At 35.6% G+C, this 17,119-nt stretch overlaps 1 protein-coding gene across 1 annotated transcript; it reads left to right on the top strand.

Moving 5' to 3' along the window:
* The first annotated feature begins 4,768 nt into the window (after positions 1–4,768).
* Positions 4,769–7,487, top strand: LOC110881157 (replication protein A 70 kDa DNA-binding subunit A-like). The gene is made up of 11 exons (XM_022129513.1): positions 4,769–4,909; positions 4,993–5,092; positions 5,177–5,260; positions 5,344–5,440; positions 5,795–5,922; positions 6,019–6,103; positions 6,206–6,344; positions 6,417–6,628; positions 6,733–6,847; positions 7,148–7,225; positions 7,320–7,487. The coding sequence occupies exons 1-11, from the start codon at positions 4,769–4,771 to the stop codon at positions 7,485–7,487; spliced, it is 1,347 nt and encodes a 448-aa protein (XP_021985205.1).
* Positions 7,488–17,119: the final 9,632 nt, after the last annotated feature.

Genomic DNA, 17,119 nt, shown 5'->3' with positions numbered 1-17,119 from the left:
TTGTGAGTAGTGATCAGCCCTTTGCCTCTTCCTCCTCTTCTAATTGCTGGTGGCATATTTCCTGCTTAAGCAATTTTAAATCACAATAAACAATAAAAGACAAACTAGAATGACAATTCGAATTTGTCCTATGTTCTTGTCTAGACTCAAGTATGTGCAATTGTGTCATTGAGATTAAACACATAAGGATAGTGTTTAATTCACTCAACGTTGGCTCTGATACCAACCTGTCACACCCCGATTTCCACACGTTTCACCGGTGGGCCCGGTGGGGGATTATCGTGACGTAGTTGGCAACAATATAGTCAAACCACACAATATTAAATGCACAGTGGAAGCATAAAGATAGATATATTTCAACTATCGAATGTAATATCCAAGTATCACAAGTAGTCGAAATAAATCCACAGGGGATCAAAATAAAAATAGAAATATTGTTCAACAGATAGTGGCATCCCAAGCTTGCGAGACTCTAACGATGCTAAGGAGTGGCCAGCCTATTTCGTACAGAACCTGCATTTAATCTTTTTGAGGAAAATACCTCAGTTTACACTGGTAAATACATTCAAACGACACTTTTGTAAAAATGTTTAATAAAATTGATTTGAATGCACAAGGCACTAACTCTATATAACTTGGGATAATTTATCAATTAAATCTTGTAAAAGAATTACATGTTCACTATGTGTTCAGTCGCCCGGGTCGTGCCGGGTTTAAGGTTAATAGACACGCCACAAAGCATAAAGCCGTGGCGGGAAAACCAACGGTTATACCTTTATAAATATAGACACATTGTCGGGTGTACACCTACACCCGTGTGTCGAGGTCGTGGCCATTTCGTAAAATGATGCCAAGGATATCCGGGACATGGTCATTAAGCTCCCAAAGGCGTAAAACCAACAAAACAAATTTTTAAACGGGTCATATTGATAATACCCAACCACTAATGAGTTAGGGTCAATTGCCCGACCAAGCGGTATTTTATATACCGTAACCCAAGCCCGTATAACGGAAAATAAGTTAAAAGTATTTACCCGAGCAAGTAATAACCTCAATAAACAAATGCAAGTATCTTTTACTGGTCTCCTATTCTGGAACGAAGGTTTATAACAACCTATTAGAATCCTAACGGGTCTTTAATTTAGCCTTAGCTTAGACCGGTCAGTTTCAAAGGATAAATACAGTTTAATCGCGTGAAAGGCGAAAACCGGGAATGGAATGTGGTTTGGACCCAACAAGTTTGAAGACTTGTTTTATATGGGTAACATAACCACACTCTGGAATTTGAAGTAAAAACGATAAGGTTTGACCCGTTTCGGATAGTTTATGTAAACTAGTTACATAAATCGAACCGTACGCGTAAAAGGCGTAATGGGTAACCGTAACAGTCTTACCCAAGTTTCCTAAGTTTATATGCCCTAAAGAGGTTGTGGTATCAGTGGGATACCTTCCATTTTGCCCATAACGAGTTTAAATCCAATATGCGCCCCGTAGGGGTATTTTGGTCATTTTAAAGATTATAAAATAGATTTCCGAGTTCTACAGGAAATCTGAGTTTTCCGAACAGTTTATAAAGTCCAAAATACTCTATTTATTATTTGAAATCAGTAGCAACTGGATTCAGGTCAAAATACCTTGTAGAACTCATTTTATGTTCGAAAAGGGTATACTCGGTATTTACCGAATCAATGCCATAACCGGAGGTTATGAGCAGGTTAAAAATAATTAAAAATCTTTAAAAATTCCAAAATATTATTTTACATCAGTGTGTAAAAGGTTTGGTGTCGAAATTTGGGTTTAGATAGGCTTTATGCTAATTGCGCCGTTTAATTACTAAAGTTTCCGTAATTGCGCTATTTAGCATAACTCCTATTCTAGACCTCGGATTGATGTGAAATTTTAGGGACATGCTTAGAAATCAGTAACTAAGGTTATTGTCCTTTCACATATCCAAAATTCTCGTTTTAAAGTACAAAGGGCGTTATGGTCAACTTTTAAGCATTTAACGGAAATGTGCAAAAGACTCGGACAAACAATGAACCGGTCACAGAGGGTTATACCATCATGTAACCTGGTCCTAAGAGAGTCCTAAGGCATATCTAAATCATACCATAACGGGTCAGAACTGAAGTCAAAGCAAAAGTCAAAGTTTTGCGACTTTCGGTTCCGAACCGGGTCAAAACAGTATAAGGTCGGATCAAACAAGCTTAGACCACTTATAATACTTATTATCATGTTGTATGAGTGTTAAAACAGGTTACACGCCATCTACATTACTGATTATGCATAAAATCGAAAGTTATCATACTGTTGACTTTTTCTAAGCAAGTTTGACTCGACATTTGGACTAGTTAGAGTGGGAATCAGAGGGTGCCCTTTTAGGGGTTTAATGCCCACATAATTACCAACATATAACTACCTTTGATTCGACAAATCACTGGACCATTAGTGATTAATTGTCAAGTCAATCGTTAACTACGACGGATTGACTTTTAAGCTAAAACTAAGCAAAAACTAAACCAAGAAGGGTGGAGCACACTTACAAGAGTCCTATGCACGACCAGGGATGAGTATTGAAGGCACTTGAGCTCTAGAAATGATCAGAAGTGTTGTTTGAAGGTGTGAAGAACTTGTTGTTACAAGGTGGCCTTTTATAGTGTTCATTAGCCCTTAGATCTTTGACAACAAGTGCTACAAGTGTTCTTAGATCATCAACATGTGTCCCTGAGTGCTAGGGGACGTTTAGGGGGCGCCCATGCTCTCATTATTGCTCAATAAGTCGGTTAAAACAGCAAACAGTGCTTCTGTCCGACTTTTCTGCATCTGGGAGGCTGACGCGGCCCGCGTCCAAGACCATGCTACCTTTACGCGGCCCGCTTCAATCTCACTGTCAGAGCCCATATCTTCTACTGTCAAAGCGGCCCGCGTAAAGCCCTTTGATACTTTCACGCGGCCCGCCTGAGACCAAAAAGTAAGATTTTTCAAATCTTTTCAATTATTACTATTGGCCTTTGGCGATTCGAAGGGGTAACTTTGCGTTTTGGGCCTCGATAATTTACGTATAAGGGCCCCGTAACTTTTACCCGCGTCGTTAAGTCCTCGGTTAATTTATTACTACCCGAAAAGTCCTAACTTTCAAAGTTGACGCTTTTAACCCCTCACATACGAATTCGATCATAACTTTCTCGTTTTAAAACGGAACCTTGCGAAATTTATATCGTACATTCTAGTGAGTGAAATTTACTGTTACAAAGTCTCGGGTTCGTTAAAGGGTCACTCAGAGGTATAACTTAAACATGTTGGAACATTTAACCCTTGTAGTTTGTAATCTCTCACTTTCTTCCACATTTCGTTCCGTACGATCCATGATTTATTTGTTTGAAGGTACGAGCATCATTTAGGGTTACTGTACAGTATATTTATACCTTGTTGACATTTTTAAACTCTCGGTTTCACATACTTTCTATGTTTGTCAACTTTAGTCCTTGTTTAGCATTTATTACCACGTGTAAAATTATGACACGTGTCAATACATTATAGGACGCAAAATTTCGAGGTGTTACATTCGTCATTTAATAAAATTTGGTATGTAAAATGTGGTATGCATGATTTTCTAAATTGTATAGTGATTCGTTGTTGAATAAAATGTGTTATGTAAATTTTCTAAATTGCATGATTTTCTAAACAGCTGTATGAGAAACATATGTTTGAAACCTCTGTTTGGTTACAAACAGAGTCTTGAGAAACAGTGATTTGGCGAAACAGAGATTACCCTTTACAAACAGTGGTTGACTTTAGTCAAACAGAGTTTTAGATACCTCAAACAAATGATACACTTTGTTGAAACCTAAAATCTGTTTATTAATCAGAGGTTTGGTTTTTGAAAACAAAGGTTAAATGTTTGTTCACTTTTGGTCAATCAGATGTTTGTTTTTCCTTTTGTAATCTCTGTTTTTGAAACAGAGGTTAGGATTTCAAACAGTAGTATGAGAAATATATGTTTGAAACCTCTGTTTGGTTATAAACAGAGTCTTAAGAAACAGTGATTTGGCAAAACAGAGGTTACCCTTTACAAACAGTGGTTGACATTAGTCAAATAGAGTTTTAGATACCTCAAACAAATGAGCAGGTTCTTAAGAAGGAATTCCCAAAAGGCGTTGATATTGTTTATGAATCTGTCAGTGGTGATATGTTTGATATTTGCATGGTTTTCTAAAAGTGACCCGTGTTTGCACAAGGGTCTTACCGCTAGTACTTTCTATAAAAGGAGAAATCCCAATGACATAAGAAAAGCTGACGTGTCAGCATGAGAGGCTGTCCAACAATGCTTTTCTTATGTCATTATTACATCATAAAGCCTAATATATAAATCACTTTAAAATACATTTAATAATTTCAAACGACTGCCTTGTGTATTCAAATGTTAAAGGTCTGGCCCACATTCCAAATGGAAAACCACTACCCATCTACAAGAAAGTAGCAGATGGTTCCTTTGGCAAACGTGTACCACGCAGCAGCAGTTGTTGTTATCTTCCGTAATGCTTTTAGATCAGCAGATGTTTAAGGCTTATTACCGGGAAATTTAAATTAAAAAATGCATGGGAATAAGTAATTAGCAATTAATGCATGTTACTCAGAAACTCCTATCAATCATCCTTCTTATATAAGGCTTTTCTTCTCATTTCCCTCTTCATATTTCATCACGCTTTCATCTTTTCTGATTTTGAAATTTTAAATTTAATCACAATTCCAATTCTGAATTAGAAGCATGTCAATATCAGTTGACAGTAACAATCTTAGTTTTGTTAACGATTTGAATCCTGGGAAAGATATGTGGAACATGAAAGCGAGAATTATTCGAAAATGGAATCAGGGTTACAAGATGGATCTCATCTTCATTGATGAAAAGGTAATTTGTATCTCTGCTTTTCCGTTTTATTAGAGAATGTAGTGGTGTATGCTAAGAAGATACTTTCTTTAAATGTTCTTCAGGGTGCTAAGATTCAAGCAGGTATTAAGACTCGTCTGATACCTGTTTTTGATGGTCAGCTTCAAGAAGATGATGTTGTGATTCTGTCCAAATTTGGTGTTGGTGAGAATAAAGATTTATATAAAGTAGTGGTGCAGCCTTATAAAATCAACTTTTATAGATGAACAATTGTTAATCCTATGAGAGATTGGCAAGGTGTTGAGTATGGTTTCAACTTCAGAGCTTATGAAGATATTCTTCAAGGAGAGGCGTTAAACGCCTTGAGTGTTGGTAGTGTATATTTTTGTAATCATGTCTTGCTTGTATAATATTAGAGAGTTTTACTTATATTCTTGTATAATGTGATCATATAGATGTTGCTGGATCTGTGATTTATTGTGGAGATCTTGAAATCTTTGATCGACCTCCAAAGCAGACTAAGAAGATGAATTTCGATATTGAAGACTTGGAGTAAGTTGTTGTTTACATGTGCAGTCATGTACAGATCATTGTTTGTATTTCATGATGTTAATGAATAAGATGAAGAATGTTGGTATTTAATGTTGGATCATGGTAATGGTAATAAATGAGATCTATAGTGTTTGTATGTAATACTGAATCATGGTAATAAATGAGGTCTACAGTTTATTCTTAGTGAATATGGTAGTTAATTTATGGCTCATTTGCTACTTTAATAAATGTCTTAATTTTCCTTTGATTTTCTGTTTTTATTCATTCAATGTTGTTTTGATATCAAAGATTTGTAAAGAAATGGTCATAAATTAGTCTTTAGTAAATCATCATATGAATATTCTTTTCATGTAGGGGTAAGGTTTTGCGGTGTACTATGTGGAATGATTATGCTCTGCAGATTAAGGACTTCATTTCTAAAATCCCACCTCATGAGCATGTGATGGCTGTTATACAGCATGGAAAGTGTAAGGAATGGAAATGTATTTTTGTTACTTTCTGCAAATCCCACTATACTGTTTATTTCTGGCAATATAAAGACAAGTATACATTAAATATCTATATACTTTTCCATGTAGGTGAATATACTGTTCAAAGTGATAAGTTGGCAACACGATTTTTTCTGAATGAAGAAATTGATGAAGTTAATGAGCTAAGGAGGTGGTAATTTGTCATTGTAATTTCTCTTGTATATAGATGTTCAAGTCAAATACTTGGTTTCATATTATTTGTATACTAATTCTAATCATTTGTGGTATTCAAAAGGCTTATACTGAAGTTTGGACAAGGGAGTGGTTCTACTTCTCAAACAATACTATCGTCTCAGAATGTTTTTCCATTGCATAAAGAATTTGTAACTGATGGTGTGAAGAAACACGTCGATGAGATTAGTGAGATAGAAAAGGTTTCACATCTTTTTATATAGTTTGGTTTGTCACCTGCATGTTTTTACAGGAAGTGTCTTGTGTTTTTACAGGAAATGTCTTGTGTTGTGGTTGCGACAATTAAGATTGTGCAAGAAGAGCATGGTTGGTTTTATGCTGCCTTTTTTAAGTGTTTCAAGAAGGTGATGGGTAAAAGTGAATACTTGCAGAATGTTGAAAATGTTTTAGATGATATTGTTCGATTGCCTGCGACTTCTTTGGTTTGTCCCAAATGTCATAGTGAATGTACATCGATCACCACAAAGTAAGCAATGATGATTATTTAGCGTTATATTTATATAAGTAACATTCTAAGACTGATATTTGAATATAGTTTTGCAGTTTACTTAGTTAGTTGTGTATATTCAGGTTCAAGGTGCAAGTACGGGTGCAGGATGAGAGTGGTAGTGTTTCTTTTGTTATGTTTGATAGAGATGTTCAGAAGCTTCTTGGATTAGCCGCGAGTGACATAAGAGAGAGGCAGGTTAAGGCCAATGATACTGGATTCCCTCATGAGATATTTTGATTGGTTGATAAGAAGGCTGCTTTTAAGATTGATGTTTTAGAGTTCAATCTTAAAAATGACTATCGTGTTTATACTGTGCAAAAAAACATGTGATGATCCCGTAATAATTGCTGAGTTGGTTGGTGGAGATGGTAATGGGATGAAAATATTGATGAGGTAGCATATAAAATTACTCTTTCAATCTATTTATTTTTCTTTTGGGTTTTAAACACTGGATTCTGCACTTTTTATATGATATCATATATTATGATCCTTTAGGTTACTCAAGAGGTAGCTGACGTTAAAGATGTTACCCTTTTAGAATCTTCCCAGGTGTCTGATGAACGAACTTCAAGGGTGAGTATTTATTTTTAAAGTATGTTTAGTATGTTTAAAAAGAGTTCATTTTTTATTAAATGAGATCAATAGTTGTTTTGTGATCTGTTGCAAGGATGCTGTCTCTGTCACGGCCGACTCTTCAGCCGTTGAAGTTGAAAAGGATTCCATATCAAGTCCCAATGGAAAGCGGATGGCTCAAAATGCTGATGTTGTCAACGTTGGTGAGCTATCCACTAATGTGAGAAGAACCCAGAAGAAGCTGACTAAGCTTAACAATTAGATGCTTATGAAAAAACAATTCTTATGAGAGATAAGTAGAAACCACTTATTTTTGAAGAATCGTTGTGGTTTTTTATTTATGTCTGTTAACTGTTGTTTTAACAAACTCTGGTTAAAAGTTTGGTTTGTAAGGGCTACGATGATGAATATGGTATGTAATGTCTACGGTTTGAATATCAAGTAAGGTTAACCTTTTGTTTGTTATATAATATTGTTATTATAAATTATATACATTTTTGGTGATCTTGATGGACTGGATAAGTAGTAGGGTTGTATATTATTGTTAGATTGATGAATGAAAATTTAATCAATTGGTTAGTCAGAAAACTGTTGGGGTCTGAGATACATTAACATCTGTTAGAGGCTAAGCACTGTTATAGCGTGCTAACATCTGTTAACCCCTAAGCACTGTTAAAGATCTGTTAAAGGCTAAGCACTATTATAGCGTGCTTCAACAGACCTTATGAGCTGTTGATCATCATCTGTTAAAGATCTTATATTATAGATCTTTTGTTGAATTGTGTAATATCTGTTAGTGCACAGTAGAACTTAGGTTCATCATACATTTTGCTTCGTTAGCAGAGGTTCTCTTTAGCAGACCTTTGCTTCAGCAGTCTTTCTCTTAACAGACCTTTTGGTTCATCAGCAGAGTTTGTTTGGCTCATGAGCTGAGGTTGTTTGGTTTAAGTACCAGACTTTTCTTTCAACAGTGGTTGTCTTCAACAGACGTTTTGGTTTGCAAAGTTTAGCGGAACAAATGTTGTGTTTGTCCCTTTGGTAGGAGCAATCTTTAAAACACTGTTATTTGGAATTTCAAGTTGTATACTATTTTATTAATTTTGAGTCTTATATTTCTTTTTGTTGAGTGATCGGGAAATGTAATGGAAAATAGTAATGTTTAGATGCAAAATATAGTAATGTTTAGTTGAAAAATATAAAAAAGGTAAAACCACAAAGTTTTGATAGTATATACTAAGACTACATAACTTCATTCTTAAGTTAGTTTCCAAAGAAGAAATTTGTCCATCAAACATGTCAACTAAAACATAAATTATTAAAGGCTGAAAAGGTGTTCAAAGACCATGTCAACAAACTTCAAAGTGTATTTTATCTTCTCTTACACTTTTTTCTTCGACTATCTCAAACCTCAGCCTTTTCCCTACAGATATTCCCGTTTCATCCATGATACGCTGCCAGTTTGTATGCATCACTAGATGGTTGTTGTCGTCAGGTCTTCTAGGATCTCTCCTAACAACCAACTGTACCAAAAACTTCACATGACCAAATGACAGCACAGCTCTACGGTAATCATTTAGCTGGTGTTCTCGAACAAAGTTCCTCGGTAGTGCCTGTAAAGGAAAATTCTTTCTTTAGTTATTCATTCAAAACAGCATATACTTTAAGTAATAACAAATAGATCCAAGATTAGAAGTAAAATCAACCATATTAAAAGTAGATATGTAAATACCAAGTTGTGTGTCTCTAAAACATGGTATTCAAACTGTTTTTTACAATGTGGACGCTTTTTGCGGTGTTGGTGATTGGTACGGCTGCAGTGATGTTTTGTCTCCCCGTGAAGTCCAATCCCGTCTTTGTTAAAAACCTTCACAGTGAAGTTAAAGTCGTCTTCAGGAGTACTTCCCATCTATTGAAACAGCTGTCGGCAGCTTTCCTCAATGTCATTTTTGAAGCAAAAAGTTGTCCATCCTGGTCCCATAAAACCAGCAGCTAATCCCTTTTTGTTTTCAGGAGAGAAAACATAATGCACATCAACTTTACTACTCTGCTTTGGTCCATGTACTTTTGCAACCAAGTTATCAATTTTTAATCTCCTCTGCAACAACAGCTTCAGCGAATCGTGTGGTAAATGCTATAATTTTCATACATTTCAGAAATGTCATATTAGATTTTATATAGGATACAAAATATAAACTAGAAGTTTTTCTAACAGTCCAAAAGATACACTGGCAATATATAAAAATAAGGTAGCAATTTTTAACCTGCTTGCAGTATGTTTCTTCTTCACCCTGTATCAAGTAACCATGAACATAATCTTTGTTCGAGCCATCGTTTCTAATCTCTAATCCCTCATTGTTCAAAACATTTATCTCAAATTTTGCTTCCTTCAATTTTTTTAAACACAGCTTGTCTATGTTGTTATTTCTATAAGTTTCAACAAACCGAGTCCATTCTGGCCCGTTTATCCTCTTACTTTTATGACCGATGCTCTGTACTGCACTCTTATACTTAAAACCCGTATAATCAACAAACTTTATTACTTCATACTTTCTTGGTAATTGGTTAGTCATTATCCTTGGAAGTACCTATGTATATAAAATACACAACATTTAATATATCTTTAATTTTATAAATATAGTTTTTAGCATACAATTGTGATTTGAGCTAATTTGTTCTAAGAATATAGCTTACCAATCCCTCATTTAGGTCTGCCAATTCAGAGACGTTGATAATTATCATAAACTCAGTCTGAAAGTAAAAAATATAGTAACAGTTAAATACTAAAATATAAAATCAATTGTATCTGAAAAGCATTCTATTTAAGGTATAAAAAAATATACACCACTCTGTAGGACCAAACTTATATGTTGTGTACTTCAATATGGTCCTACAACCAACAGTACGAATCTAACACTGTGTAAGATCAAATTTTTATTCTTGTATAATAAAAAGTATTATATGGCAATAAAGTTTTCAAATATCCATGTTTGTGTCAACTTCAAACTTCAGTTTTTTTCAACAGACAAAGCTATATTCACTTACAAATAAGACATATGAGTACTATAAACTGATTGCAGAATATTTTATCAAAATTAATATTGATAGAACAAATGTATCAACACTACATGGCAGTTCATACAATAATTCTAAAACCATTCGTAAAATTTACAACCAAATATTTATGAAACAATAATATTTCAGATTGTTATTTAGATGGAATGAATCAAAATGTAACTAAATAGGTTGATATAAATCTTATTATAAAATAAAGAAAACAAGTTCATATAAGTTTATTTATTTTAACATCAATAGATTATGATTTTGATGTTTATATAATTTGAAATGAGGAAACTAAAAGGAATATGTCAAAGCATACCTGTAAAATACACAAGAGAACAAAAAAAATACCTGATCTAAAACTTTAAACTTCTGATCGTCAAGTCTGAGGAAGAAGAAACTGTAGAGTTTTTTCGCCGGAGAAGAAGAGGTGAGATTGTATTGGGATTGTTGAAAATAAGATATTTATCTATTAACTTGTAATTGTTTATTTATTTAACTTATAATAATCTTTAATATCGGGATTTAAAAACTATTTTTAATTATATAAATATAAATATATTAAATTAATAGATAAGTTTTTCGTATTTAACATTTTAAATTTATAGTCAAGCAGTGGTTATTGTTGTGCAAAAATTGCCCTGTTTTAATGTAAAAGGGGGTAAAGTATAAATTTTACAAAACTTAATTTCAACCAACCAGGGTAAATGTAACATCTGTATTAACTCCATTTAATATACTTTACATCTCCATTATTGAATATAAGCTCCAGAAAACATATTCGGAAGTTTTCTCAAATAACTTTCTTATCAAAATCGGCAAGGTTCTATTGCATAATATAGATTACACGCTATAAAATCAAGTATTGTTTCTTTGAATTTATTGTTTGTATTATATATGTTAGATTAATCATTATTTGATGTTATGAGTATGTGTTTGTCACTGATGGTGTTTCATATTCTTTCTTGAAGCAAATAATAGTTGTTGTAATCCGGTGTATTTTTATTAATTAAGTACTGCATTAACTTAAATGAAGTTACTGATAGCATTCGCTGTCACAATTTGTGCATGCATCTTCGTGATGTTGTCTTCTACATTACGATTGATAAATCAACCATATAATTTTTTGTTGATGCTCATTTGCTTAACTGTTGTAAGAGATGATGATTTTCGTTTTGTGCTTTGTTTTTATAATACCTTAAGTGTGTGATTACACAAATAGTCCGGTTAATATTTGGTACTTTTGTTTTTTAAGTGCTGATTTAGTTTTAGAGATGTTAGTGATGTCTATTTTATAATGTTGTTTGTCTATGACTTTTGTTGGATGTTGTTCATCTTTATAACTTGTAAGTTTAAATTGTTTATTGCAGATATGAGTCTATCCAATCGAACAACATCCTTTTTACAATTCCTTAATGAAGATGATTTTATATTTTTGGTATGTTTTTTAACTTTCTTGCTACTATTAGGATTCTACGTTAATTTTTGATGTAAGATATTTTTTAACCACTGTTGCAGAATATACCAATTGATTTTGAGACTCTGTTGTGGGGCAAGGAGGTCCCGTATGGGCGAATTGTAGAGTTACTTGTTGGTGACAAATCATGGTTAGTACGAGTAAGGAAGAGAGATGATCATTGTATATTTACGGATGGATGGACAAAGTTTGTTAGAGATTTGGAACACCTCGAAAATCTGCGTCCTATAATGTAGTGACACGTGTCATGAGTTTACACGTGGTAATAAATACTAAAGAAGGACTAAGGTTGACAAACATTGAAAGTATGTGAATCCGAGGGTTCAAAATGTCAACGAGGGATAAATATTCTGTATAGTAACCCTAAATGATGCTCGTACCTTCAAACGAATAAATCATGGATCGTACGGAACGAAATGCGGAAGAAAGTGAGAGATTACAAACTACAGGGGTTAAATGTGTCAACATGTTTAAGTTATACCTCTGAGTGACCCTTTAACAAACACGAGGCTTTGTAATTGTAATTTGCGCTCACTAGAATATACGATATAAATTTCGCAAGGTTTCGTTTTAAAACGAGAAAGTTATGATCAAATTCGTATGCGAGGGGTTAAAAGCGTCAACATTGAAAGTTAGGACTTTTCGGATAATAATAAATTAACCGAGGACTTAACGGCGAGGGTAAAAGTCATGAGGCCCTTATACGTAAATTAACGAGGCCCAAAACGCAAAGCTACCCCTTCGAATCGCCAAAGGCCAACAGTAATAATTGAAAAGATTTGAAAAATCTTACTTTTTGGTCTCAGGCGGGCCGCGTGAAAGTATCAAAGGACCTTACGCGGGCCACATTGACAGTAGAAGATATGGGCTTGTCAGAAGGATTCTGGCGGGCCGCGTAAAGGTTGAGTGATCCTTTACGCGGGCCGCGTCAATGCCCCAGATGCAGAAAAGTCGGACAGAAGCACTGTTGAGTGTTTTAACCGACTTATTGAGCAATAATGAGAGCATGGGCGCTCCCTAAACATCCCCTAGCACTCAGGGACAGTTCTTGATCATCCAAGAACACTTGTAGGCCTTGTTGTGATGATCTTATGCATCCTAAACTACTATAAAAGGCCATGATGTGCATGAATGTTCTTCACACTTCAATCTGCTTTCTTGATCACTTCTGGAGCTCAAGTGCCTTCAATACTCATCCCTGGTCGTGCATAGGACTCTTGTAAGTGTGCTCCACCCTTTCTTGGTTAAGTTTTGCTTAGATATAGCTTAAAAGTCAATCCGTCATAATTGACGATTGGCTTAACGATTAATCACTAATGGTCCAGTGATTAGCCGAATCAAAGGTAGTTATACGTTGGTAATCATGTGGGCTTTAAACCCTTAAAAGGGCACCCTCTGATTCCCACTCTAACTAGTCCAAATGTCGGGTCAAAGTTGCTTAGAAAAAGTCAACAGAATGCTAACTTTCGATTTTATGCATAATCAGTAATGTAGATGGCGTGTAACCTATTTTAACACTCATACAACATGATAATAAGTATTATAAGTGGTCTAAGCTTGTTTGATCCGACCTTTTACTGTTTTGACCCGGTCCGGAACCGAAAGTCGCAAAACTTTGACTTTTGCTTTGACTTCAGTTCTGACCCATTATGGTATGATTTAGATATGCCTTAGGACTCTCTTAGGACCAGGTTACATGATGGTATAACCCTCTGTGACCGGTTCGTTGTTTGTCCGAGTCTTTTGCACATTTCCGTTAAATGCTTAAAAGTTAACCAACGCCCTTATTACTTTAAACGAGAATTTTGGACATGTGAAAGGACAATAACCTTAGTTACTGAATTCTAAGCATGTCCCTAAAATTTCATGTCAATCCAAGGTCTAGAATAGGAGTTATGCTAAATAGCGCAATTACGGAAACTTTAGTAATTAAAAGGCGCAATTAGCATAAAACCTATCTAAACCCAAATTTCGACACCAAACCTTTTACACACTGATGTAATATAATATTTTCAGATTTTCAAAGATTTTTAATTATTTTTAACCTGCTCATAACATGCGGTTATGGCATTGATTCGGTAAAAACCGAATATACCCTTTTCGGACATAACTTGAGTTCTACATGGTATTTTGACCCGATTCCAGTTGCTACTGATTTTAAATAATAAATAAAGTATTTTGAACTTTATAAACTGTTCGGAAAACTCAGATTTCCTGTAGAACTCGGAAATCTCTTTTATAATCCTTAAAATGACCGAAATACCCCTACGGGGCGTATATTGGAATTAAACTCGTTACGGGCATTATGGAAGGTATCCTACTGATACCACAACCTCTTTAAAGCATATTAACTTAGGAAACCTGTGTAGGACTCTAACGGTTACCCGTTACGCCTTTTACGCGTACGGTTCGGTTTATGTAACTAGTTTACATAAACTAGCCGAAACGGGTCAAACCTTATCGTTTTTACTTCAAAATCCAGAGTGTGGTTATTCTACCCATATAAAACAAGTCTTCAAACTTGTTGGGTCCAAACTACATTCCATTCCCGGTTTTCGCCTTTCACACGATTAAACCGTAATTATCCTTTGAAACTGACCGGTCTAAGCTAAGGCTAAATTAAAGACCCGTTAGGATTCTAATAGGTTGTTATAAACCTTTGTTCCAGAATAGGAGACCAGTAAAAGATACTTGCATTTGTTTATTGAGGTTATTACTTGCTCATGTAAATACTTTTAACTTATTTTCCGTTATACGGGCTTGGGTTACGGTATACAAAATACCGTTTGGTCGGGCAATTGACCCCACCTCATTAGTAGTTGGGTATTATCAATGTGGCCCGTTTAAAAATTGGTTTTGTTGGCTTTTTCGCCTTTGGGAGCTTAATGACCATGTCCCGGATATCCCTGGCATCATTATACGAAATGGCCACGACCTTGACACGCGGGTGTAGGCATACACCCGACAATGTGTCTATATTTATAAAGGTATAACCGTTGGTTTTCCCGCCACGGTTTTATGCTTTGTGGCGTGTCTATTAACCTTAAACCCGGCATGACCCGGACGACTGAACGCATAGTGAACATGTAATTCTTTTACAAGATTTGATTGATTAATTATCCCAAGTTATAAAGAGTTTGTGCCTTGTGCATTCAAATCAATTTTATTAAAACCTTTTACAAAAGTGTCGGTTGAATGTATTTACCAGTGTAAACTGACGTATTTTCCCCAAAAAGATTAAATGCAGGTTCTACACGAAATAGGCTGGCCACTCCTTAGCATCGTTAGAGTCTCGCAAGCTTGGGATGCCACTATCTGTTGAACATTATATTTCCTATTTTATTTTGATCCCCTGTGGATTATCTTCGACTGTTTGTGATACTTGGATATTACATTTAATGGTCGGAATATATCTATCTTTATGCTTCCGTTGTGCATTTAAATATTGTGTGGTTTGACTATATTGTTGCCAACTACGTCACGGTAATCCCCCACTGGGCCCACCGGTGAAACATGTGAAAATCGGGGTGTGACAGGTTGGTATCAGAGCCAACGTTGAGTGAATTAAACACTATCCTTGTGTGTTTAATCTCAATGACACAATTGCACATACTTGAGTCTAGATAAGAACATAGGACAAATTCGAATTATTGTTCTAGTTGTCTTTTATTGTTTGTTGTTGATTTAAAATTGCTTAAGCAGGAAATATGCCACCAGCAATTAGAAGAGGAGGAAGAGGCAAAGGGCCAATCACTACCCGTAATGATCACGAGGCCGGACCTTCACATATGCGAGCTCCTTTCAGCACAAGGAGTGAAGAACCTCAGAGGCGTAGAAGGAACCTCTTTGAGCCCGCTAGACGGTCTACCTCACACAGTTCGACACCTTCATACTGTTGGTGCACTTACGTCTGCTGACTACGTCTTACATCGAGTCTTGAAGTTGAACAGATCGGAAATGGCACGGAATCCTAGAAATAGTGAATTGTATAGGATAGCTTATGTATACATGTTCTAGGACCGCTTATGTGTCATGTTTTAGTATAGGATCGCTCATTTGGTCATGTTTGGGATCGCTTATATGGCAATGGTTCAGGATCGCTTATATGGCAGTCCATATAAGCGAACCAGGCATGTCTATATATAGGGGAGCGATCTAAACACAGAGTTAACGGTGTAATCTTCCGGTTGAGCCACGAAGTGCTGCCGAAGTGCTGTCAAACCTTGTAATTGAGTTGAAGATCAATAAAACAGCAATATTAAAGTGAATACAGCTTCAATAGCACCGAATTATTAGTTTCCGCCTCTTAATTCGGATACGAACTTCTCTGAACGACTCAAACAGGTCGGAGAACGATCCTACAATTGGTATCAGAGCTCAGGAGGAGGAGTTCTTGCCATTTTAGCTGCAATTCTTCTGATTTTCTACACTTTCTTCACTTTTTCAAAATTTTTCACGGTAAAACAAGCTCAAAATCACACAGTGCACTCGGAATCATGAATTAACAAATCCTTGAAGTTTTCAGATCTAAAATCGAAGTAGAAACCAAGATTTTAGGTGGTTTGTTCATACAGATTCGCGCAAATGATGACGTAAGCATCTGGACCGCTCAAAATTACCTATCTCGACCGCTCCAAGGAACAGTTTTAAGTGGGTTCGCTCGAAATTTCAGTCTGAACCGCTCATTTGACAGTCTCTGGTCCGCTCCAGTGACAGTTTCTGGATCGCTTGAACTAGCATTTCTGGATCGCTCGAACTAGCACTTCTGATCCGCTCGAACAAGCATTTCTGGTCCGCTCAAACGGATACTATCTGGGCCGCTTATTTGGTAAACTAGTTGGATCGCTTATTTGACAGTTCGCTTGAACGGCTTGTCTAGTTGGTCCGTTTATCTGGATAAGTTGACTGGTCCACTTAATTGATCAAGATTTATTGGTTTGTTTGTGTCAGTCCGCTCTTTTGAACAGTTGTATAAGATTTGGAATTGTTGTGAATTTGTGAACAATTTGAACGATGGATACTGAATTTTATAACGCCTTTGCTACCCCGATGTAACACCCCAAAACCCGAATGTTTATATTCGTTAAATGTTATGATCGGGTACATCAAGAAATAAATAACTAGGTTATTCGTCCTAGTTAAAAGTATGGTAGAAACAAATAAGGAATGAAAGTTGTGTCAATTCTAATTAGTGAGAAAACTTGAGGGACCAAAACGGTTAGGATGGAAAGATGGGTTTTATTTATGAAAATCAACACACACAAACACACACATTCGTGTGTTCTAGAAAGGAGCAGGAGCTCTCATGAGAGCTCAAGAAACCCTAAACGTGAAGAATCATCAAATCGAAGGGCAAATCA

The sequence above is a fragment of the Helianthus annuus genome, chromosome 4 (assembly GCF_002127325.2).
Source record: "Helianthus annuus cultivar XRQ/B chromosome 4, HanXRQr2.0-SUNRISE, whole genome shotgun sequence".
Taxonomy (NCBI): Eukaryota; Viridiplantae; Streptophyta; class Magnoliopsida; order Asterales; family Asteraceae; genus Helianthus; species Helianthus annuus.
This window is presented reverse-complemented; position numbering and strand designations above follow the sequence as displayed.

Excerpts from the sequence above, each read along its gene's own strand:
- LOC110881157 (XM_022129513.1), top strand. The coding sequence starts at position 4,769 with ATGTCAATATCAGTTGACAGTAACAATCTTAGTTTTGTTAACGATTTG. Across the intron at positions 4,910-4,992 it reads TCATCTTCATTGATGAAAAG|GGTGCTAAGATTCAAGCAGG; the intron begins GTAATTTGTATC and ends AATGTTCTTCAG. Across the intron at positions 7,226-7,319 it reads CTGATGAACGAACTTCAAGG|GATGCTGTCTCTGTCACGGC; the intron begins GTGAGTATTTAT and ends ATCTGTTGCAAG.